General features: G+C 37.7%; 2 protein-coding genes across 4 annotated transcripts in view; both read left to right on the forward strand.

Moving 5' to 3' along the window:
- Positions 1–3,665: 3,665 nt before the first annotated feature.
- Positions 3,666–15,029, forward strand: tmem154 (transmembrane protein 154). 3 transcript variants are annotated; one of them, XM_042485689.2, is made up of 9 exons: positions 3,745–3,956; positions 5,998–6,117; positions 7,444–7,512; positions 7,730–7,792; positions 7,993–8,172; positions 9,479–9,533; positions 10,105–10,181; positions 11,134–11,179; positions 13,781–15,029. In XM_042485689.2, the coding sequence occupies exons 1-8, from the start codon at positions 3,866–3,868 to the stop codon at positions 11,163–11,165; spliced, it is 687 nt and encodes a 228-aa protein (XP_042341623.2). In that variant the 5' UTR covers positions 3,745–3,865; the 3' UTR covers positions 11,166–11,179; positions 13,781–15,029. The 3 variants fall into 3 exon arrangements, with proteins under 3 accessions (XP_042341625.2, XP_042341623.2, XP_042341624.1); XM_042485691.2 differs by lacking the exon at positions 5,998–6,117 and having other exon boundaries at positions 3,666–3,956; XM_042485690.2 differs by lacking the exon at positions 7,730–7,792 and having other exon boundaries at positions 3,754–3,956.
- Positions 15,030–21,691: 6,662 nt separating this feature from the next.
- Positions 21,692–24,185, forward strand: part of fbxw7 (F-box and WD repeat domain containing 7) — a 145,585-nt gene continuing 143,091 nt past the window's right edge. The window contains exon 1 of the mRNA XM_088075887.1: positions 21,692–22,204. The gene's annotated coding sequence lies outside the window, so the exon portion shown is untranslated. The remainder of the gene's footprint in view (positions 22,205–24,185) is intronic.

The raw sequence follows: 24,185 nt of genomic DNA on the forward strand, positions 1-24,185 counted from the left end.
GATAATGGAGCGCCTTCAACTTTGTGGCAACAGTTTGACTGAACCTCTGTGCACAAAAGAAAGTCTATAAATAAATGACCCAGTTTGTTGTGAAAGAACTTGACTGGTCTCCAGAGAGCTCCAACCTCAAACCTATCAAACACTCGACATCAGTAACCGACCTCACTGTTCCTCTTTGTGGCTAAAAAGGGGAAAAATTACTAAAGGCAGGTTTTTTGTATTCAGTGAGAAAATATCTCAGAAGAGTTGAGACCATATAAACAAAAGTATTTTTTATCATTAATTAATGATATTTCTGTTGTTTGACTATTCGGGACGTGGGTCAAGGCCTGTGGTTGTGGGATTAAATATTCAACAATCATATATGGGTTTATGTTCAGGTGTCAATGCACTTTTCACAATAACATGCAAATGTGTGTCTTCACCTTTCTTTTGTGCAACAGGAAATTTCATGAGTGTCAGTGGTCTCAGATTTCTTCAGAACTCCTGACTGAAGCCAACAGAAGATGAAAAAACACAAGTAAGAAGTTACTTGATATTTTTCACCTTTTCAAAAGAGTATTGTTTCTCAGAAAATCCTCACACCACCAAAAGACGTATCAGAACTACTGAAGTTAAAGTGCCAATATGTAAAACTACACCAGTTTAAATTATGCATTCAAAATCCTTACTTGCGTCAAAATTTTAAGAGCAAAATGTGTTTAAAGCTGGAGAAGACAGTTTAATTTTTGGTTTAATTGATTAAAAAATCCTATAATAACATTTTAGCATATTCAGGTGGTCTGAGAGAAAACTAGACTTCTTCACCTCCTCTTGGCTCAGTTTTCAGGCTTAAGAAAACCTCTTCTTTGACTTTGAACAATTACAGGTCATTTCATAGAGAGGGTGTTCCTTTTGGCTTTTCTACAAATGTAGATGTGCCTGCACAACCCTTCAAATGGTGAAAGCCTGATTCATTGGCCGAGAACCCTTCAGAGAAAGTTCCTATTTCAACAATGGTAACAACAGCGACACTGCCAAGCATTTACAAATAAGGACGGACTTAAAGAGTCCAAAAGAGTCTTACTGCAAATGCAGCAAAACAAGTGTCCATATTGGTGAAGTGTTTCAGAGATACAAGAGAAAATGTTGCTAATAGTTTAGTCATCTGTTTATGCCAAATGCTTACAGCTGCAGCTTTAAATTCATGTTTGTACTGTAGCTAACATCAGTGAGAGCAGGCAGCAGCTCCAGAGAAGAACCTCACATCAGCGGCTGCGGCAACATGAATCCAGCCAGTTCAAACCTCAGCTGCAGGGGGGCAGACAGGTTTGACTTCCTGCTGGATCAGCAAATTTTCATGGCTGCTGTTAGACCTTTGGCTGCCAATAGCCACCCGCCTGCTGTAACAGCCAGTAGCTGATGCTAGAGGGGTTTGCCTCAGCCAAATCTGAGCCCCTATACAGCCTCTCCTCCAGAGGAAGCAGCCCACGGTGGCGGGCTGGCTAATTCTTGTCTCTTGTGTTCTTAAAAAAAGAGAGAGACAGAGAGTTCAGCGGGGAGCGGTTGAGCAAATGAGCTGTGAACTGCTCTACAATAGAAACGAGATTAAATCAGTTATTGCATAAGAAACATTGTGTCACTGTATGAGGTCTGTGCGTATGCATGAGAGGTCAGAGGAAAGAGGAGGCTGTATTTTCAAATTAGTTTTTTTCCCCTTCCAGATTTCTCGATTTAATTTTTGACATGATCAGATTGTTAATACTGATACACATTGCAGCATTTTACTGCTGTATCTGGTCTAGCTGGAGCCAGTTTTAATGACTTAGTTTAATTTAATTTAATTTAGTGGTCCAACCCGCGGGCCAAGCACCTCCAAAGGTCACAAGATAAATCTGAGGGTTTGTGAGGTCAATAGTGGGAAAGGAAGGAAAGAAGGCAGTTTTCTTACACAAATGTGTATTTATTTAATCTTTGATACTTTGGGTATCAAACAATCATTTAAATTAAACCATGTGGGATGTTTAGAGATATCACTTTTTGGTGGACAGGCTAACAATTCACCAACATCTGAAACAAGAACAAGGGGCCTTAAATACAAATTATTTTTGTAGTTGTTAGTAAGACAAAATTATTGAACTCCTGGTTAAGTCTTTAACAAGGCTTTGTGTTTTGTAAAATGACCATAATTTTTGTTTAAGTCTTAATCTTGATTGTACTTTATATAATTTCATGTGATAAAAAAAAAACCTGATTGATTGATAACAAATAACAGAAATAAAATAAATGCAGTGGAGAAAAAAGTACATTTGTCTCTGAAATGTAGTGATGTAGAAGTACATAGAAGCATAACATGGAAAAACACAAGTAAAGTACAAGTACCTCAAAACTTTTCCACGGCTGGAACACACTAGCAACAAACTCACAATAATAAAGCGAGTATGTGTCCGCGACACAGTTGGACCTTTAATTTAATGACTCCTTTCGAATGACTCAGTCAGATAAATAAATCTTTTGAGGTAGTGACAACAATCACAGAAAATACAGTACTTCCTTGTCACAGACAGGATCTAAAACACAGAGATTCTTCTTCAGAAAAACGCCATTCAGTTTTTGTTTTCCTCGGGGGAAAAGTTTTATGGAGACATTTATGAAAGTTGTTTTAATTTGACCACAGGCAACAAGCTCTGATGTCTCATCCTCTATTCTCCTTTTTTCTAGAAAGTGAATCTTGTGTAAGCTCTTCACAGTATAATTCATACTGATGTTTATAACCCGTGTGATGAATACTGAGAATTTATTTATTTATTTATTATCTATTGACCAACCAACGTGCAACGGGCGGCTGTAATTAAGCATCAATTCATATAAATCCCACTTAAGCCCTTTGACAAGAGATAAAAAGTTGATAGCAGCGACCTCACGCAGGGGCTGTGACTGAGGGCCCCCTGAGCTCTGGGCCCCCTGAGCTCTGGGCCCCTGAGCTCTGGGCCCCTGAGCTCTGGGCCCCTGAGCTCTGGGCCCCTGAGCTCTGGGCCTGGTAGGCTTGTTCAGTAACACATCAATGGCTGTGGACTATTAACTCTGTAAGATATTAATCTTAAAGTTATGTTTATTTTACCAGGGAAGTATGTTTGTTCTCACAGAGCACATTTAGCCAGACTTTTCTCGCATAAAAAAACCCCCCAGATGTTGCCTAATCGTTTTTCAGCTTGTGAGAACTGACAGCCAGTGTTCAGAGGATTTGGCGTAGATCGTGTTTTAATGCCACATGAGCTGTACCGATGAAAGTCGCTGTTGACAGGAACCACAGAGCCCGTCCGTCATGTTGAAACCTGCTTCCACCGTGTTTCTGCTGTTTCGTGAGTGTTTTCAAAGTAGGCCAACAGCCTTCATCCACAGATAATCATAACAGCATGACCCTAAAATTCATGACCAGTGTTTTACCACAAAGAGTGACTTATGAGGCCGCCTGAGCTCGTATCAAGACACAGATCAAGTAACACATATTCAGCAAATTCACATCCTCTGAGTATTTAAAGCTCGACACGTTCACAATTCTCTAAAGAGACACCCGAGCAGCTGCCCTCACCGAGCTCACACACACAAATTGTTTTTTCCTTGCTTTAAAGTTTGTTCAGCTTCCCCCTCGCTCTGTAGGGCTGCATACCTAACTGGCAGGAATGTGATTGTACTGCAGCTGAGGAGCCGTCAGACTTGTGGCGACAAGCACACAGTCGATTGCATCACATCCGAGTGAGTTATCTGAGTGAGTCTGAGGGTGTGTGAGGCTCTTTTTTTCTTCTCCTTCCATTTAACATGTTAAGTCAGATCAGGAAGTGTGATGCTGTGACAGTAGAAAAGGAAGCAGGCACACAATGGCACCATGTTTGCTTCTGGGACTGGTAGCATGAGAGGGCCCCGGGTAAAGACCCCCCTGTTGTTTCTGCTGCTGCTGACCGCTCTGACGAGGACAGGTAGGAAGATTAGTTTCTTTACTCTCTGAACTTTACTTTCCTGTCTCCTCCCTTCTTTCCCTTTTCTGCTTCAGTTAACGCGACTGACTTTGTGACTGTGAATATAACGTCTTGACTGGAAGTAAAGAGTGTTTTTTTTAATTGATGTTGTCAAATTTAAGTACATTTTGGCTGTTCTATAATGAATACAGAGCACTTTAATAAATAGCAAGGTTTGAGGACCCAAAGCACAAAAAATTAAAGTTACAGTTCAGCCTTATCTCACTTTAGTCCACTTTTTTTCCACAGTTAAAAACTTAACACCTACTACATTTTAGTTTTAAAAAGCTAACATCAGCCCAAATAAACTTTTAAAATAGCACACATCTTACTTATTAATTTTCATGAACAAAAGGAACCTTCTCACCCAAAGTTAAATCTTTTACAACATGACGAAGCTCTGTCGGTAACAAATTGCTCAACAATATCTCCACCTTCTCCTCTGTGTCCAGTCGGTGAATTTTGCAACAGTTTAGATTTTTGTAGCCACTGTTTGAGACCATGCACGCGGAAATCTCGAGTTCCTGCGCGAGCTGACTGTGACAGTTACTCAGATGTTGTTTTAGAAACTGAGCTTGTGAAATCCCTGCAGAATCAACTGTCTTTATCCCCGTGTGTGTTTCATTTTTGACAGAAAAAGACTTTTAAAAGGGCAAGTGCTCAAAGTTAAAAAGGGCACATGAAACAGTATTTTATAACATCAGAAAAAATTTATGGCATAATCTGTGAAATTATAGTGACTCACGCTCAAACCTAATGTGACATGGAGCCTTACGACAAACCACATCATACTATTGTCATTATCTCCCTCTGATTTCATCAGCTGAAGATTATTGTAAATAAATAGAAGGAAATTCTGAATGTGATAAAGTCATTTGAACTGACTTTCCCCTGTAAATTTCTCAAAAACTATACAGTTAAATCAAATCAAATCTGACATGGACACAGTCAGGGTCATCCTACAACAGAAACAAAAGTTTTATATAGACTCGTAAACTTCATATTTGTATGAATGACTGAATTATGAATGTGTTGTAACATCATTTGAGATGACTTAACTGTTATATTTCCATGAAAATGTACAGTGAAATCATATGAATCTTTGGATCATCAGAGTCAGGATTATCCTTTCAACTAACCATGAAGGAAACCCCCTTAGAATCTGTTCAATGCCACTTTTCTTGTGCTGCATTCAGATGCCTTTCACAAGTTTTCCCAAACAAATTGGTTTGGTTTCTTTTTTCAAATCACAGGCAAAATGGCAATGAGCAACTTGACAAGAAATGTCCTGCAAATTGCAAGAAATTAGTAGATTTAGAAAATATTTTTTAAAGAACTTAGAACTATATATATTAAGATACTATATATTAGTATATATACTATATAGAACTATATTTCTAATTATCATGATTTACTTTTTACTTGTTATTTTCTGGGTCATTTTTTCTTAAGTTGCTCATTGCCCTCAGCCCAGGTTCAATAAATAAAGCAAATTTGCAGAGGTTTCAAAGAGTTAAATATGAAAATAAATTAATAAAAACTGCGCAACAGAATAAGTTCAAATTATTTTATGAGTGGATTTTGTTTAATGTACATTATAATAATGATTTAATTGGAATATCAAATGTGAGAAATTATTGCTGAAATACAGATCTTTCTTTGTGCTTTTTGGCCGCACCAAGTACCTGTACGATAACGTACACACATCAAAATCCCAGCAGTGATTGGCCACACTGGGTCCTCTCAGAACGACAATGTAAAATGACAGCAGCCAGGTCCCTTTTATTTATAACATTTTTTAAAATTAATTAAGATAAGAATTACTAAGAACCACAAGGAGGCCTTCACAAAAATAGATAAATAAAATGTGCCTTAACAAAAGGGCATAAGGGGGCAAAGGGGCAGGTGCTTGAACACCCTAAACTCTTTTAAAGCTTCACTGCCACTTGTCAATGACATGCCAGTGTCATGATATAAAGTAAGGTGATGTGTTGGATTGCAGTGCTTTGCCAAGATGAAGAAACAACTGAGCCAGAAGAAGCGGTGATAGCAGAGACAGCAGAACCAGAGGAACAAGTAGAACCAGCAGAACCAGGACCTGATGGTGATACAGAGACCTCAGGTGAATAATAAAATACATTCTAGAAATAATAATACACTATGTGGACACTGAGGCTGTTTTTAAAAAAAATAATTTTCCCTTTATTTAAACAAGATCAAGTCTCATCTACTTTAAAATATCCTATTTAAGAGTCGCTTGGTCAAGAGGGCAGCATAAAAAACAATGTTACAACAACAGATACGACACAAACAACAGGCTAAGACAACTATCACACTGTAAAAGTAAACAATATTCAGTTATGATGCATAAACAGGGAGGAGATTGCAAAACTAAATAAAAATAACAACAAATTGAGAAAAAAACACATTTAAGAAGACTGCTTTTGTCTAGATCCTTTGAAACTGATCTTTAAAATGTCAACAGGCTATAAAGGACCCTTGTAACAGTGATTTACTGTCATTAAATAGGAAAAAAAAATATGTACGGTATTGTATAAGCACTGACACCTGGCCTCAAGGGTTGCTTGTTTAAGTTTATCGAGTTTGAACATGTAAAATACCCACAATGAGAACATTTTTTAATGGTAAAGTAAAAACTTTTGACATTCTTTTGGCCTTGTGGTTGGTATCACAGGTCAAGGGGACGACCTTTGAAGGATCTACAGTCAGCTCAAAGGCTCAAAGCTGAGTGGCGGGTGGTTTAGGGGGCAGTGGTTTCTTTTAAGCAGTGTAGGCGAAAACATGTTTGAAATTTGCTCAGATAATGCACTCTGAACACATAAGAAAACATCAGAGTATTTTGTTTCAGAGGCTGTTGACCTCCCACTACAGGCACAGTCTCCTCTTTTAAAATAATGTCACTTGGCCTGATGAGCTATCACGGCCTGTTTTTCTGTCAACAGCGTTGTCATTGTTTTATCATACTGACAGGTATACAGATGTTTTGTGTCATGAACTGAAACCGTAGCCTTGTGTTAAACTCCCGGTTCCTTTTATGAGACTTGGCTTGCTAAACTTTATTCTTCTGTGTCACTGGAGAGTAGTATTGGCTCCTTGTTCTGGACAAAACGTCATTGAGGTTCACTATTACTTTTTGATTTTACTCTACGATTTTTTTTCCATGTGAACTTACTCAATCATGCCTATGCAAAATGACTGGAAAGACTTTCTGCAAGTTATAACTTGTTGAAAACTCTTTTTCCAGATGAGTAGAAGCTATTCTAACAGCATATTACTGTAATGCAAATGGTTTTGGCATGAGATGTTTAATTATCATGAAATGCTTGGATGTCCACGTGCTTTGAGCCATGTATGACACACAACTCATGAGTGTTAGTCATCATGATGACGACTCTCTGTCTCTCTCTCTCTCCCTCCCTGCCTGCAGAGATACCCCTAACTTCTGCTGATGCCTTTTCAGAACTGCCACCAGACCCCTCCGCCACAGAAGAGCCTCGTATGACAGCTTTGATTCTTTATGATTCAGTTTTTGCTTAAACCCTCTGTTTATAATCAGAAAGAGTATTTCACAAATTATTCAGTTGTTAATTATTTCATGTCCAAAACTCATTACATATCACTTCTTGGCACAAACTAGTTGAGAATAGAGAAAAAGTTATTCACAGACACATTTCAGTAAAATCATCAATTTTTTCCTTGACTGTTGTTTACAGTTGAAGGTCCAGTAGAAGATGATACTGGCTCAGGACTTAGGAGCCTCTACCTCCCTGTTGATGGTATGTCAGACCAGCTGTGGCCTAACATACCAGCACAGATTCGTGTTTCAAATTAATTATTTCATACAAAGATAATTTACCCATTGTAGCAATCATTAGACTAAATAACAGAACAATATAACACACCAGGACACATTAAAACATTTACCGTACAAATGAGCACTGATGTCTGACTGATAACTGTTGTCCTGTTCCTGCAGAGCCCACAGAATCAACGGTGGGGCCTGACTTTACGGGTTCGACGTTCACTCCAAAGTTGGAGGAGGGTTTGAGCCTCATTATCATCCTGATCCCTGTGGTGCTGGTGGTTTTAATTATCGGCATGATAGTTTGTGGTATTTTCATCAACCGGAAGTGGAATAAAAAAGTGAGAGATCAAGGTATGTCTATCACAAGAGGGACACTTTAAATGGTCAGTTCACCCAAATCACAAAAAAACAAATTTTCCCACGTTCCCACTGGTGGCCAATGCAGATGGGTTTGTTATGATTTGCAGAGATTTCTAATGATGCATCGGCACCTTGAGATATTTTTTCCTACAGTTAGCCACTGAAAATCATGGGGTGGCACATTAAAACCAAAAGCCATAACTGAATTTCTGAAGTTTAATTATGCTGTTGAAGTGTATGGGCTTCTTGAAAATATGCACATATGGAGAGTTAAGGAGCTGCATACTGATATACCGATTTCTTATTTAACGGTTGATATTAATAGTTTTCTGATGTTAATAGATGAATACTGTCACAGTTATCATTTTGAATTTCACAATGCTGTGGTGTCTATGGGCTACATGTTTGGTGATTAATTGTTCTTCAGATAGGCTGGTTGTCCTTTTCCTTAAAAATTCAATTTGCAGCTTTAGTATGAAGGAGTACATTGATTTTAATGAGCAAAACATTTACTGGAAACAAGCCCTCTCAAATTTAGGGGAGACACATTGGTGCCCATAAATCCCCTTTTCATTCAGAAATCTTGAGGTGAGAGCCGAAGGGACCGCTTTGAAAATGGTTATGCAATTTGTGCCCTCGCCTAAGCATTATTATTATTATTATTATGTCGACTTGGCTGGTCCAATGGATGCCGTTTGTTGTTTAGTTAGATACCACTACATTCACACCAGCTTAAAAAAATGGGTGTGCTACAGCCTCTAAAAGACAGTAACGTTGGCCTCTAATAATTTTCTCAATACAGCATTTGTATCAAGGTGGCCCCCGCCCCTGATACACCTTTGGGGGTGCCGTGCGATATAAAATCTACTTTTGTTTTTTACAATTAAAAAAAAAGGACATCAGTTGGAACCATTTTATTATTATTCTCTCCTCTGTCCACTGTAACATTTGTATGTAATAACTTAAAATGTATAATGTTCTCCTAATGTTGTAAAAAATTGTCACACTAAACCGACTTAATCTCAAAACATGACAACCATACTTAAGTTCTCCATGTGGCTGGATGCCATCAGGGTTGCATGAGTAAATATATATCGTGTAGTAATGAGGAATTGATGTTAAGTATTATCTCATTGTTGTGATTGAATTGTTACCTCAAATACCTCAGCTGTGTACCAGTGTATGTTATCAATGTAACCTGTAAATAAATCAAAACTTATTTTGTTTTTGGATCTTTAAGGGTAAAGATATATTCAGTTACCGTAATGCTTGACTAAAGTGTTTTATCTTCTCACAGAGCTGAGAAAAGAGGATCCATATTTGGACGGGTCCAGCACAGAGAAGGTGCCAATGTAAGTGTTGAAAATTTAATTCTTTAATTCTGTGGCTGCTAGTTTGATGGACTATTTTCAATGTGTAAACTGCTGAATTGCAATAGAAATGTGTGAGGAATTTTCAGTGCCGTAATGTCAAAGGTTTGTAATGTTGGTACCACCTGTGTGTTATTTCCTGTTTGAAAAACATGACTTATTGTGCAACGGAAGTTTGAGTTTCATATGCATGCAAGAGTGAGAGGCATCACTTTTTCTTTTTCTACTGCTGCTTGGAATATATGCCAAATCTCAAACATCATGTCTCCTTGATTCACTAAGTTGTTTTAGCCTTGACATCTACATTTAATTCTTCAGTGAAAATTAGATAAACAAGACACAGACCAAAAGTGCTGTTAAAATAAAGTACAGTTACAAGGACATTAGATTCACAAAACCCTATCATCAATAAAAAGTCATCATTAGGGATGGACTGGAATGAATAGGCACCATGCATGTTAGCGTTCGGTATCTAGAAATTATTATGAATTATTTTAAATCTATTGTTTTTTAACCTGATTTTTGATTTTCTACTACACTTTGTATCTTCCAGGCCAATGTTTGAAGAAGACGTGCCCTCTGTGCTGGAACTGGAAATGGAAGAGTTGGGCCAATGGATGAAAAAGGATGGTAGGTAACTTTAAATAAACCTGTAAGCACACTGAAACATAGCAGAATGGGTATCATGTTTCTCAAAAATCTGTCCAACACTGTTTCATGTTTTTTGCAGACAGGTCAGATTTTCTCAGAGTCGATCTACTGATAAATTTGATAAAACCTAGTGGTCATTTGTTACCTATGTCAAATGTGGCTGAAGCGTGCAGCACCTGCTTGTACTCTTCATAAGTATTTCCCTTTCCATGCCCTACACTCCTACTCCAATATATTTCAAAGGCAAATATTGTAGCCAACTTTTTAGTTCACCATATTTCACAACAACTTTACTTGATGTATTGAGCTATGAGAAGTTATGAGACTTTACTGAGGGAGTAAATTCACAAGCTACCCAGTGTACAAAATAATTTAAATTAGCCACCTTTACCAGCGACAGCATTAAGGTGAGGTCCACTTTAATAATTAAAGTACAGTAATATAATATAAATGATTCAGAAATGGATCATTCTGCATGAGTTATTTTACTTTTGGTTCTTTAAGTTTATTTTGATGCAAAGTCTTTAACAATTTAATAATTTATTGCAGGACTTTTGCTTATAACATGGGAATTTTTACACTGCGGCATTAGTCCTTTTCTTAGTAAAAAAAAAATAATGGAGTACTTTCTATATAATTTTCCTGATATATTGTGTTGGGAAGTTAAATGGTGAAAGGTGGTCAGACTGTTACAGTTTTTATTATCAAGATGTTTCCTGTTGCATCATTCATTATTATTGGACTGCTTAGTAACATTACTTGTCTTCCTTGTCTGATTTGACATGAAAACCAGAAGAAAAGCATCAAAAAAGAGGAAAAATGGGGAAAATTAACAGTTAAGATGAGTTGCGGAGTTTATCCAGCAGAGGTCACTGTTGCTCTTATTGTGAAAACTTGTGAAAACTTTTGTTTGTCGCTTTGTTTGTTGTAGGTGAAACTCTACAGGACTCTACACTTGCTTGAATCTGTTGATGGCGGTAAGCATGCTTTACACCTTTTACATGTACTGTATGTCCAGTTTATGATCCCATGCAGACTTTATTTAGTTTCTGGTCAATTATCCCTCATTATCAGATTCTCAGAACCTATAAAAATATCATTTTTAGTCATAATATGCCTGGAAATGTGTTATCTTTCAATTCTAAAATGTTATTTTTAGGCACCAAAACAAACTAAAATACATAAAATAAAGTGCCTGAATATATATATCAGCTTTACACTTTAATATTTTCTTTCCTGCTCTTCTGTGAACCCTGATGACGAAGTCATTTTGTCACAGCAGGAGCAATCATTTATTAAGCAACATTCCTGCAGGTGTGAACACAACCTGCGTCTAAGGAACTATCTCATTATGAATGCACTGGAAACAATCGTACAAATATCTGTTCACCTATTGTACACACATTGAGACATTATGACTAACCCATTATGACTGACTGTTGTTACACAATAATGTTAACACAATACAGATCAACAGTCAACTTGTTTCCAAACCATTTCCTTTTTGCTGCCAGCCTGTGTTTGTTGTGACGCACCAGCTGGTTTCAGTATAGCTACGACTGCTGAACTGTGACCCTCTCGTTGTTACACATGGTGCTGTTTGAAACACTCCTAACACCTGCTAGTGATTACACCAGGCATGCATGGAAGTGTGGTGCAACTTAACCCCGGGATAGTCTCCTTACTGGAAGGGCTGGGAAGGCGAGGTCAAGGTCCACGCTGCTAACTGTTGAACAACATCATTTACACACGACTTTTCCCATGATTTTGTTTCTGAAAGCTGTGCAAAGGTTAGAGGCTACTTTCAGTCAACATGGAGGCCCTCTGTACACATCAGGTTACACAAGAGAACTGAAAAGAAAAGTAAATGTGATGTTACTGCTGCTGTGGTTTTGCACTCTGCAGCAGCTCTGAACTGTTTGTCAGACCTGAGAAGCTCCACAGTAACTTGGACAAATCAAAGAAAGAAAACTTAAGTATAAAATGTTGTTGAAGCTGCCTGCTTCAAAAGTTAGTTTTGAAACCTGCCAATTACTTTGCACGTAAGAAAGTTGCATAATTGTAGACTCACTCTCAAAACTCCTTATTTATTTATTTATTAACTGTATTTATTACATTTCTCATTTTTCATTATTTTCAACTGCACAATACTAACTTAACTGTACAATAATCTGTACAATAATTCAACTCTGCAAAACGATAGGCTTAAAGGTCCAGTGTGAAGGATTTAGGGGCATCTTTTGGCAGATTTGGTGTATAATATTCATAACTATGTTTTCATTTATTGTATAGTCTTCTGAAAATAAGAATTGTCGTGTTTTTGTGGGCTTACATGAGCCGTTTATATTTTCATAGCAGATCTCTTCCACTGTTTCTACAGTGGCTCAGAATGGACAAATCTGGGCCATTCACATTTTTGGGTCAGCCGCAGTGGTTCTCTTACACGCTTGGCACACGGGTGAAATTTCAGTTCTGCAACCTCACTGCTAGATGGGAATGTTTTTTTATTTTATTTTTTTTTCAAAGTTTTTTTCTTTGTAATGTCTCAGTGTGTAAATAAAAGCAACTGCAACATGACCAAATTTCACTCCAGGGATTTTTCAGTGATAACCTCTTCCTCTGATTTTTGAATGAAACGTGGTTTGATAAAGATATTTAGACAAAAAAGTATATGGGATTTAAAGGCCCAGTGTGTATGATTTAGGGGGATTTAGTGGCATCTAGAAGTGAGGATTGCATATTGAAACCAGCTGAAACTTTGAAAGTTTGAATTCTTTAAGTTCTATTGTTCAGGAGGTTTTTCTGGGAGCCAAATTATCCTCAGAGGTTTCCTCCTCTCCAAAACAAATGGACCAAGTTATTAAAATGAGCAATTTTACATTACAAATCAGTATTTTTCCTACACTCATCGGCTCGTAATGGGCTATAGCACCTGCTAATGTGCGCTCACCTTTGTGTCCTGATAAATTAACGTCCAGACGTTCAGGAGGTTTTTTACAGGAGCCAAATTATTCACAGAGGTCTCTGCCTCTGTAAAACAAACAGATTTAACCAGTAAAAACACTGAATAAAGCAGTTTCACATAAAAAAGTCAGTGTTTTTTGCTTGTTGTGAAGAGGTTGCTGACTGTAGTGGCTGATGGGAAATGTAAAGGCTCTTTTTAGAGCCACTGTTTGGTTAATCTGTTCTGGGCTACCATGGAAACATAAAGGTGCAACACAGCAATCTCTGTGGATGAGGACCCACTCCCTATGTAGATATAAACAGCTCACTGTAAGGTAATTAAAATGAAACAGCTCTTATTTTCAGGTGATTACACACTAAAGAAAACATACTTATTATATTATATATAATTTCCACCAATATATCCTGCTAAATCCCACACACTGGACCTTTAATTAGGTAAAAAAAACACTCTACTTTGACTGTGAACTCCATGACCACTCCTGACTCGTGTCACCAGTTCAAAAATTGTAGAGGGACGACCTCTCTGTCTCTGTCTCTGTCTCTCTGTCTCTCTGTCTCTCTGTCTCTGTCTCTGTCTCTCTGACACTGTCACTTTTCTATGATTTCTGCAGGTTAACAAAGGACGCTCTCCCTGCATGCAAGGACACAGTCAGTGATGCATTGATGCCAACTTGGATGTTTTGACCTTTCTTAAATAATCCAGCAGCATCTGAGACAACAGGAGCTCATTTGACCGCCAGGAAACATTACAACTCTTTCAGGACACTAGAAAGCTTTACTTTTATTTTTACAGCAAAATAATCAGCAACAAAAATAACATCTTGGTCGTCATTCTTCCCGAAAGTCCTCACTGGACAGCAATGTGCAACAGTTGGATTTGTTAAACAGTGGCTCTTTGATCAGTGTTGTGCCTTTCATGTATTGTTTCAGTTGTGCCTTGCCTGTTTTGATTGTATTGTCGAGCAGTAATCTGTTATAATCCAGGTAAATGCACAGTATTTTCTGCCTCAATGAATCAGTGAAAAGTATTAAGTTTAAAACTTAAAAAGTACTGTGCTGCAGTGAGCAAACATTCCTTTTTCTGCAGATTCATGCTGTTTTAGGAGAATGTGGTCATCTTAAAGCGCATTTGGCCGATCCTCTTCTCCGCCCCTCACAGATATGACCGCTCATAGTTTCTGCTGATGGCGTCTCTTTAGCTCAAAGCCTCTTTGTTGTGTTACACTGTGTGACTCCCTCCAGCTGCAGGTTTTAATGGGGAAATATCCTGTTGAAGATTGCAGGCATGCATGACAGAGGAGGCCACTCCTTTTCATGCCTGTGCAGAGCTGGTTCACAGAGAAAGTGTTTTTGTTCAGAGAACGAAATCTCAAAGTGTGAAATCAGTCTGTTTCTGAGTCTTGTGATAAATTATTACCCGTTGCTGAAACAGCTTTCTAAAAGCTGCTACTGATAAGATTTTCATCTCTCCATGCTGTAGATAAAAACTCTCTGACTGAATACTTTATGTCTGCAGATGCTGTTCGGATGTTTTGTTTCCAGTTTGGGCTTGAAAGTGTTGAATCTAAGCAGTTGTGACACTGGTTTTGATTAATGTGAGTGTGACTTTCTAAATGTGTCAGTCAGTATTTTTGCAGTTACTTTGCACTGTAAATATGAGAATACAGTATACCAAAATATGTTATTTTCAAGGAATGCCTTTTGTAAATATTTCATACATGGCTGTTGTTTTGCTGATGAAGCTTTGAAAAAAATTACAATAAATTACATCTTGTGAAAAAATGATACCAGTGTGGCTCTTGGGATGGCAATGTCGGCCAGTCCACCACGTTTTTTTAAAATAAATTTTCTCAACAATTATGGGATGGATTGTAATCATTTTTGTACAGACATTTGTGTTTTCCAGAGGATGAATCCTGCTGGTCTTGCTGATCTCCTGACATTTTGTTTAGTGCCACAGTGAGGTTTACATCTGTGGTTTTGTGTGAAATGTCTTGACAATATTAAATGGATTGCAATGATATTTGGCACACTCAATTATGTCCCCCCAGGATGAATTGTAATATTTTTTGTTTTCCTTTAGCTGCGTTCTGAAATCTAGAATATATTTTAATATGCACTGCAGCAACCGTTACAAAGAACATACTGTTGCATGCGCTATGAACACTATCGGGACATACCACTTATGTCATAACAGTGCATCCTAAAGATTGATCATATATCTGTTACCTTGAGGTAAAACAAAATACCATTCGCCGAGCTTGCCAGATATGGGGTCAACCCAGAGAGCTCTGCTGTTGTTACAGCACTTGTGGTGCTCAAAACGTTGAATACATTTGAAAAACTCATCAGGGGGTGCCTTTCGGCCTCACCGCAGCGACCGTGAGTTTGATTGCGGCCTCAGCCCTTTGCTACATGTCATCCCCGCTCCCTCCTCCTTTCACCCTGATTATACTCACCTTTGCTCCATTCAACCTGCAAAAAGATTAAATAAAGGTCATTACCAACTATTCACCTGCTCTTTTGTGCTGCAATTGGGTCCTACCACATCCTGTTACACTTTCTCTGGCACACTAAATAACGGAGTTTTAGGCCTTTGGGTCTTGAAACATTTAACTTTCCATCTTGCGCAATCCTGAGATCAAACTTTACTTTGCTTTATGACCACATACTTGAAAGCCAAGCTGTACTAAATGAGCATATTTTGCATGCTAACACACCAAACTAAGACAAAGAAAACATTGTCTTACTATTGTCATTGATAGCATGTTGATGTTAGCATTTAGCTTCAAGCACCACTAAATACCGCTTCGCTCGCCCGCTTCAGCACAGCCGTACACTGTCAGTGTTGTTGGACTGGGTATATCATGTATAGTCTCTAAAACATACAACTCAGTCAAGACTAATGGCATGTTTCCTCCATGCACACATGTGAGCTGATTCCTGTTTTTAACAAAAAACATTTAAAGTTACGTTGCATCATACTGGTTTAAAACAGATAATTAAATGTAAAACGGCAGGTTTAAAGTGTCTCACATCTGTCCCGTGTGTGTTTCTGTCACAGTGCACTCTGTGTGTCAGACTTTATGTCTGCTGCTGTAAATCCACTGAGTCTGCTCCGCCATCGTCTTTAAGCTCTGTACGTCTGATGGAATTCAAACCAGTGGAAGGTCTAAAGGAGCAAGGGCAGACAATCCATGCAAACCAATGAATACAAATGAGAAACGGGTCTCTCACTCCATTTTCTCTCCTTCTTTTCACTCTGTTTCTCATTAGATTTCCAGACGGCAGTTCTGTCTGTCACCTTACAATGTCTGCATCGACACTGCAGGCTGGCTGGTCAGTCCCTGCTGACTAAGCACCGGCATTTTCATAATCATCAGCTAACATCTACATGGAAATAATGAGTTATCTTTTACACAGCTACATATCCAGCTTTGTTTTTAAGTAATTGAAGTTTAGAGCATCACACCTAAAGGCTCGTCCAACCATGATTCTTATCACCTTAAAAATAAATTCACATTTTTAGAAAAACACTCACCATCTCATTCTTTTATCTTTTTCACACCTTTATTGTTGCACCGGCTTCTTGTCCTTAACAAAATAAATTATTGTCGGGCTTCAGACTGCACAGACCTCAGCTGCCAGGCTTCTGGTCAGAACATTACATCCATCTTTCCCTCTGTATATAATGGCTCCCAGAAAGGTTGAAAGGGGCACTGCACAGATCTTACATGTCGAAGTGAGTTTACTCATAATTTTTTGTGCTACTCAGTCCATAAAAACTGTTTTTTTCTGGAGGAGCTTTGTCAGGTGTGAAAAAGCACTCATTTTACTTCACGCAGGTATCAGAAGACAGAAACGTTGTGGTGTCAGAGTTTGAGGGACGTGGGTGCTACCTGTATCAGGGAGGCTCTGGGGAAAGACACTGTATTAAAGAATTCAGCATTTTTGGAGCTTGACTCCTCTTAAAACTCAACGTTAGGATATCTGGGCAGCACTGACTTAAGGCTAATCAAAGCATTCCTCTTTGGTACATTTCTGACCTTTTCTGTCCCACATAAGTCTGTTTGTAGTTTGAAATCATTTAAGAGTCCAGACTTGAAACTAAATGGGACAAAGTCTTTGCTGTCAGGCCTGAGGCTGTGGGACGACCTGTCTGAAGAAGTCTGGGAGAACAAGAGTCTCCTTTTATTTCTTTAGAAAACAGACTTTTATCAGATGACGCTAACTTTATTTGTTTTAGGAGTTTAGGAGTCTTTTTTTTTGTTTTATTGGTTTGCTGGAATTCTGTGTTATTCTTGTTCACATAAACATCTTTATTTGTCCTCTAAATATTTACATTTGCTTTCATCAGCTGTGATTTTAACAGAGTTTAAAGGCTTAGTCGATTAATCAGTAGTCAGTGGACAGAAATTTAACTTAGGGGTTTTTTTTCCATACAAAAATTCCATTTCCACAACGTTTCCTGCTTCCAAATATAAGGTTTTGCTGCTTATCGTTGTCTCGTGATATTATACTAAATATCTATGTTGCTGACAGATTATTAATCAAATAGAGCGAGAAAATATTCTACAGATTATTTAATTAAAGGGACAGTTGACTCCCAAATCAAAAATACATATTTTTCCTCTTACCTGTAGTGATATTTATCAAACTAGATTGTTTTGGTGTGAGTTGCAGATATCGGCCATAGTGATGTCTACCTTCTCTTGAATATAATGGAACTAGATGGCACTCGGTTTGTGGTGCTAAAAACATTAAATACATTTGAAAAACTCAACAGGGGCTGCCCTTTGTCCTCACCACAGCGGCCGTGGGTTCGATTGCAGCCTCAGCCCTTTGCTACACGTCATCCCCGCTCTCTGTCCCTTTCACGCTCTATCTGCCTATTAACATAATCTTTAAAACAACTCAACAGCAAACGTCTCCTTCCGGACATCCACAACCTGGTTACTAGAAATAGTCCACAGACCTTGTGAGCAGTTTCACGTAGGAACTATTTTCTTTTTGAGTCTGTCAAGTTGTTCAAGTGTTTGTTTTTTCTTTTCTTTTTCAAGCTGAGTGCCTTTGAATTCCATTATATGGAAGAAAAGACAGACATTTCAACACCAATATCTCCAACACTCGGCAGCTCACACCAAAACAATCTCCATTAATGAACTGCACTACAGGTGAGAGGAGAAATATTTATTTTTGATTTTGGTGTTACCTATCCCTTTAGTTACAGCCTATTTTACTTTAAGTTTTAAAAAGTGCTCTAAAAAAAGACTGAGCTATTATATGTAAAATATTGTAAGCTAACATGTGCAAACACTATATTATCTCATTGAGAAAGTACAAAAATCGTGCAAAACTTCTATCTTAGATTCTCTGCAGCAGCAGGTTTTTTCTCACTGAGTACACCGGCAGCGTCACTAACTTTGTTCATGCTGCGCCAGATTCTGGCTAAACTGGTTTACATGCAAATAAAACAGCAACCCTTCTTTCCAAACAAGACCGTGACAAATGATATGCACATAGTCTTACACCAGGTGCTGTATATTTCTTGGTATGTGTCAGGATGGGTTTATAATTTTGATTAAAGCCACGTCTGTCACAGTGAACACAAATGTGATGTAATCCCCCAGAGGACACATTCATAACATCATATTTCCAGTGACCCGTCTCTCTGAATTTACCAAGCTTTTGTAGACTGAATCAGTGTCTACCCAGCAGGCACTGGTGCTGCCTGTCACACTCTATCAGCTCCATTTCACAGCCGTGTTTGTTTGCCTTCAAGAGCTGTGATGTTATAGAGCATCGTCCTTCTGTCGCAATCATCGCATTCAGTCATTCTTGGGCAATCTTTGAGTGGAAAACACAGCGTACACCAGGGAACATGTGTGTGTGTGTGTGTGTGTGTGTGTGTGTGTGTGTGTGTGTGTGTGTGTGTGTGTGTGCGTGCGTGCGTGTGTGTGTGTGTGTGTGTGTGTGTGTGTCATGATAGGAGACTTACTTTACAATTGACTTTGGTTCTTTTTAGAGTTGGGATGAGCAATTTAAAGCGTGTTAAACATTTTGTTGCCTCTTATGAAAGACGTACTGCTTCTTGCACCATGTGGACAACATTTGATAAGAAACATCAACCAGAGGACACGGAGTTCATGTCCTCTGTACTTGTGTTGAAAGTTGCAAATGATGGGACTCCGTGAGAACTTGTTTTAGACTGGCTGCTCATCATTCATGAATAAATGGATAAATAACAATTCATCTATTTTCACAAGGAAAATGTATATTTTCTGGGAGGAGCAAAAGTTCTGTAAAAACAACTTATTGACCAGTGGCTCCCAGTCTGAGAGTTGAGACCCTTTAAAGGGTCCCTTGACAAGTTTGCAAATTTGAGGTGTCAATTCAGCTATGTAAAAATATGTATCTTGATTAGTTTTATTTTTATTTATTTATTTATTTATTTAGTCTTTTCCTAACAATAACCCAGCATTTTTTGTGCCTACACCTAACCATACGTAACCCACAGCATAATGGAATCGTAAAGTTTCAGCATATTCGCTACATGACAATGTGGGTTGGTTGGTTTGCAGATATACAAAGCCAACATACTTTCTGCCAATTAAGTTAGGATCCTTACCTCTTTAGGTCACTAAAAAGTCTTTAAATGGAAAAATCCAAGGAGAAAAGTCCTTCCAGATATTACTTATTTTTATAGAGATTACTGTTTAGACATTTGTAGGGACACTCAGGAACAACATTTTTTTCATGAATAAAAACTAACAAAACAAAAAAAAAGAACAAAACAGTTTAAGTAATAAAACATGGCCTGATGAATCAGGTCTTTTCAAATGAACTTTGGTTTTGTATGTTTGAGGAAATATTGAGATACAATCTATGGCATTTCTAAAATCCTGTAATAAACATATACAACACTAGATTGTGCAGTATATTTCAGTGTTTAGTTTCACCGACAAAACGACCAAAACAGCATGTAGAGAGATGACTCTAATGACAAACTCAGGCCCAGAGTTCAGATTTTTGTGAAGAGTAGACCTAAAGGAGCAATTTCCATAAAAGCGCAGACAGCTACAGAGAGTATTTAGTAGCAAAGTGAGGATATTTACAGTCGTCCTTTGTTTCCAGGGTCTGCTTTTCAGTTTTCATTGACCAGATGCCAGTCTCAATTCCACACGTCTCAGGATCACATGTTTGGTGCTTAGTGATATCTCAGGGTTTCAGACGCTCCCTGGAGGATCCAGATACAGCGCATGAAAATGACCATGAGCCAAAGCTAACCATGGCTGGCACTGCTGGGCTAACTTCAGCAGCAGCAGCAGCAGCAGCACTCTAATCCACGATAACTTGCTTTTTTATTTTTTTCCTGTGAATAAATGAGGCTCAACATGCTGGAAAGAATTAGGTCTAGGTTTTCAACCAGCATGATTTATGACACACCATGCAAATTTGGATTTGGAGTCTCTCTCCTCCCATGTTTTTTCCCCAAAAAACTTATAGATATTAATATATCAACATTTAATCTTAACAAGGATGTTCATGATAAAGTGAATGGAAGATGCTTAGTTGGAACAAAAGTAGAACAGACATTAAGAATGATAAGAATAGTAAATTAAAGAGCACACACTGACAGATTAACATTTACTGTTGTAGAAACTCGTTTTGTTTTATGTGATATTAAAAAAAAAAAAATTAGTCTTTAAGTGAAAGTTTAAATATGAGAGTCATTTTGCAAAAAGAACAGTTGTGAATAATTTGCAAATGTTCTGAACATTTCTAATTAATTCTAATTCTAATTAAATTTAATACCACAATCAAATCTAAATCAGTGGTCTAGAGAATAATGATTAAAAAACACAATAATTAGCATGATTCAAAATACATTTCACAGACAAATAGAGATCCATTCAGATCCTCTTAGATTTGCAATTATTCTAAAACCAATTAATTGAAAATAATAACTGGAATAAAAATTGGTCATTACCATATAATTTCTGCATATCCAATTAGGACTGAAGAACACATTAAAAAAAATCACCCATTACATGTTACACCTCAGTAATATACCCATCAGTATATAATATTATACCATATTATATATAGCATTTTATTCTTTAACAGTTGTAATTTTACAACAAAAGTTATTATTATTATTAATATTATTACAATTATTGTTGTTATGTTGTATATATTATTATTTCATAATATAATATTATATAAAAATCATATATAAATATACCAAACTGCACAGCTCTTTCAATGTCATTCGAATATATTGTAAGTCTACATATGTTTATTGCAGTTTTATCCTATATTGTATTTGTATCTCTAATTTTTTTCATACTTGCTTTAATTGTTAATTTAATATTATATCAATATGTTTAAATTTGCACGCAAACTCCTCGTCCGTAAAATAAATGAATAAACCGGTTTGATTATTTTCTCACGTGGATGTCATCCAGGGAGCATATCATTACGTCATAATCGGGCGCCCACTAGCAAACAAAAACGTTCCATCATCATGTCGCGACAGCCATTCTCTCCAGTCGGTGGAGAGTCAGGAGACGAACAAACCTGGCGGCTGTTGGAGAGCCTGTGAACGGCAAATCACTCAGTACTGACCCGCTGTTTCCTCTCAGTGGATGTGTTTTCCCTCCTGTGAGGGTCGGACGCCATCACATGTCGCCCAGTAAAAGAACAGAGTCAAAGGGTCGACCAAAAACACCCCATTTGTCATTTTGACAGAGCAGCTAACGTTAGCGGTGTTTCACTAGCCTGCTAACATAACACGAACACGGCTTGCAGAGGCTAGTTAGCTGCTCCGGCTAGCGTGCTAGCCTCTGTTAGTTACAAACACTTGACTTGCTGCTGCTGGAGGGACCAAGAAACGAAGAAGGAGCGTTTTAACCTCATCGGAGCCTGTGCCGTTAGCTTCACCAAGCTCCAAAGGATATATCTCGGTGTGGATACACGACCCAAAGGAGTCACCGGAAAGGCCCGCTGTCTTTGTTCACCTCCACATTTCTGAGGTAAACACAGAATTAAATCACAAAGTGCAAGATCACAACTGGGGGATATTGAAGCGATGGACCAGTGGAAGTGGGCCTAGCATTAGCCAGCTAACGCTCGCTAGCTGAGTTAGCATTGCTACCGCTAGCCAGCTTAACGCACTTCTGTTGATGTGGAGCTTGTTAGCGATTTGAAAGAAGTTGTCGGTGTCAAATTCAGCTCGCTGTGGCTGATCGTACTCTGTCGTGATCTTTACATCATTAATTAAAACCACCCGACCGACTTTGGCACTCGCGTTGGCTCACCTCGTCGCTAAAAGTTTGCCTTTTAAACAAGCTGCTCAAACTTGAGTCAAAAGCTGCACTGAGCCAGAAGTTCAGTCCGCATGCAACACGTTCATGATGAAGATTTGGATTTTATTAGCACACGAGATGTGATGAAAAGCAAATAAAGGAAAAACAAGCAAATAAAGAAAAAACAAATATAGCAGGGATTGTGCATGAGCGGTAAGAAATCCAAAGGGGTTTATAGGAGCAAATCCTCACCTCTAAAATCTATTTCAATACTAAAGGTTTTTTTCTCCTTAATATAACAATTTAACAGACAAAACAAGTAGTTATAACAAACAGAAATGTAACAGACATATACACAAAACACAGATTTTTTTTCATGTCAGACTTACATGACAATATTGATAAATACGTTTATGATGATAGTAAGAGATAATAAAAATATAAAACAAATTGCATTTAAATGGCAACTTTTATACTGGGGATGTACCTCAAAATGCTTTACAATACACTAAAGGAACAGAGTAAAAACATGCTTATTATAAAGTGCTAAAACTGCACAATAAAACTAAGTAACTAAATTAATAACAAACACAAGAGGCAACAATATGCAAGAACAAGCATGCCAAGAACAAGGACATTTAAAAGACAGAAAAAAAGTCAAAGACAGAAACTATAACTAGAAATTTACAGAATAAATAATAATATATTAATCGGAAATCATATTACAACAAGTGCAAATACTGCACGATAACACAATTGATCAAATGAATAACAAACTAAGAGGCTCTGAATAGCAGGTATTGGCATGCTAAGAACAATAACATGCGTAAAAGTCAGAAATAAAGTTAAAGATAGGAGGGAAAGAAAATTACAAGAAAACATAAGGACCAGTGCCAGTAAGTTACAGGCAGTGCTGAAAAATATGTATTCAGTCGGCGTTAAAAAGTGTTTACATAGCTTGCATCTCTTCCAGCTTTGGGTAGGGATTTCCATAGTTTTGGTACATAGTTAAAACGCTGCACTGTTTTTCTTATTTGTGTTAAGTTTGATAGCACAAACATAAGTGAGTTTTATTTAGCTTCACCATATTGTCCAAAATATGTAGCTGCAATTTAGGAGCTGAATAATGTCGATTTTATGAAGGTTTTATATCCCAAATGCTAGCAGACCCAATGCCAAGTTAACTTGTGCCTGATTCTTATAATGTTGGTCATTCGAGATGTTTTCTTGGGCACGTGGATAAGAGAAGTTCATGAGACAGAGGGAATCGTTTGTAGGTTGTCTAGATATTTGGAGAAACAGGGGATTGCTCTTATTAAACAACAGTGATCTCACAATTTACAGGAGTGATTGTACTTTTACAAAGGGCACCTCTTGAAGTAAAAGTGGACTTGCTGTCTTTCAGAAAGGTAAAAACAACCTGTAATCTATTCACACTCTCTTGTCACCGAGCCAAAAGAATTCCAGTCTGTAACAGCCTTCAAATAACTTCATGAAGATAATAGTGTCCAGTTTTTATCGAGCTTTTGAACTAAAGCATTTCTAATATCTATTATATGTTTTTTGATGTTGGAAAGTGTATATTAGATGGTCATAATATATTAGAAACACTACAGTTTTTAAGTCTCATCCTGGTTTTGATGCTATGTGGGATGTTTACCTGGTTATTTATGTCCCTGTATGCAGTATGATAATAATTTGATCAAGT

The sequence above is a fragment of the Plectropomus leopardus genome, chromosome 3 (genome assembly GCF_026936395.1).
Source record: "Plectropomus leopardus strain MGB_pleo_1.0 chromosome 3, ASM2693639v1, whole genome shotgun sequence".
Classification (NCBI taxonomy): domain Eukaryota; kingdom Metazoa; phylum Chordata; class Actinopteri; order Perciformes; family Serranidae; genus Plectropomus; species Plectropomus leopardus.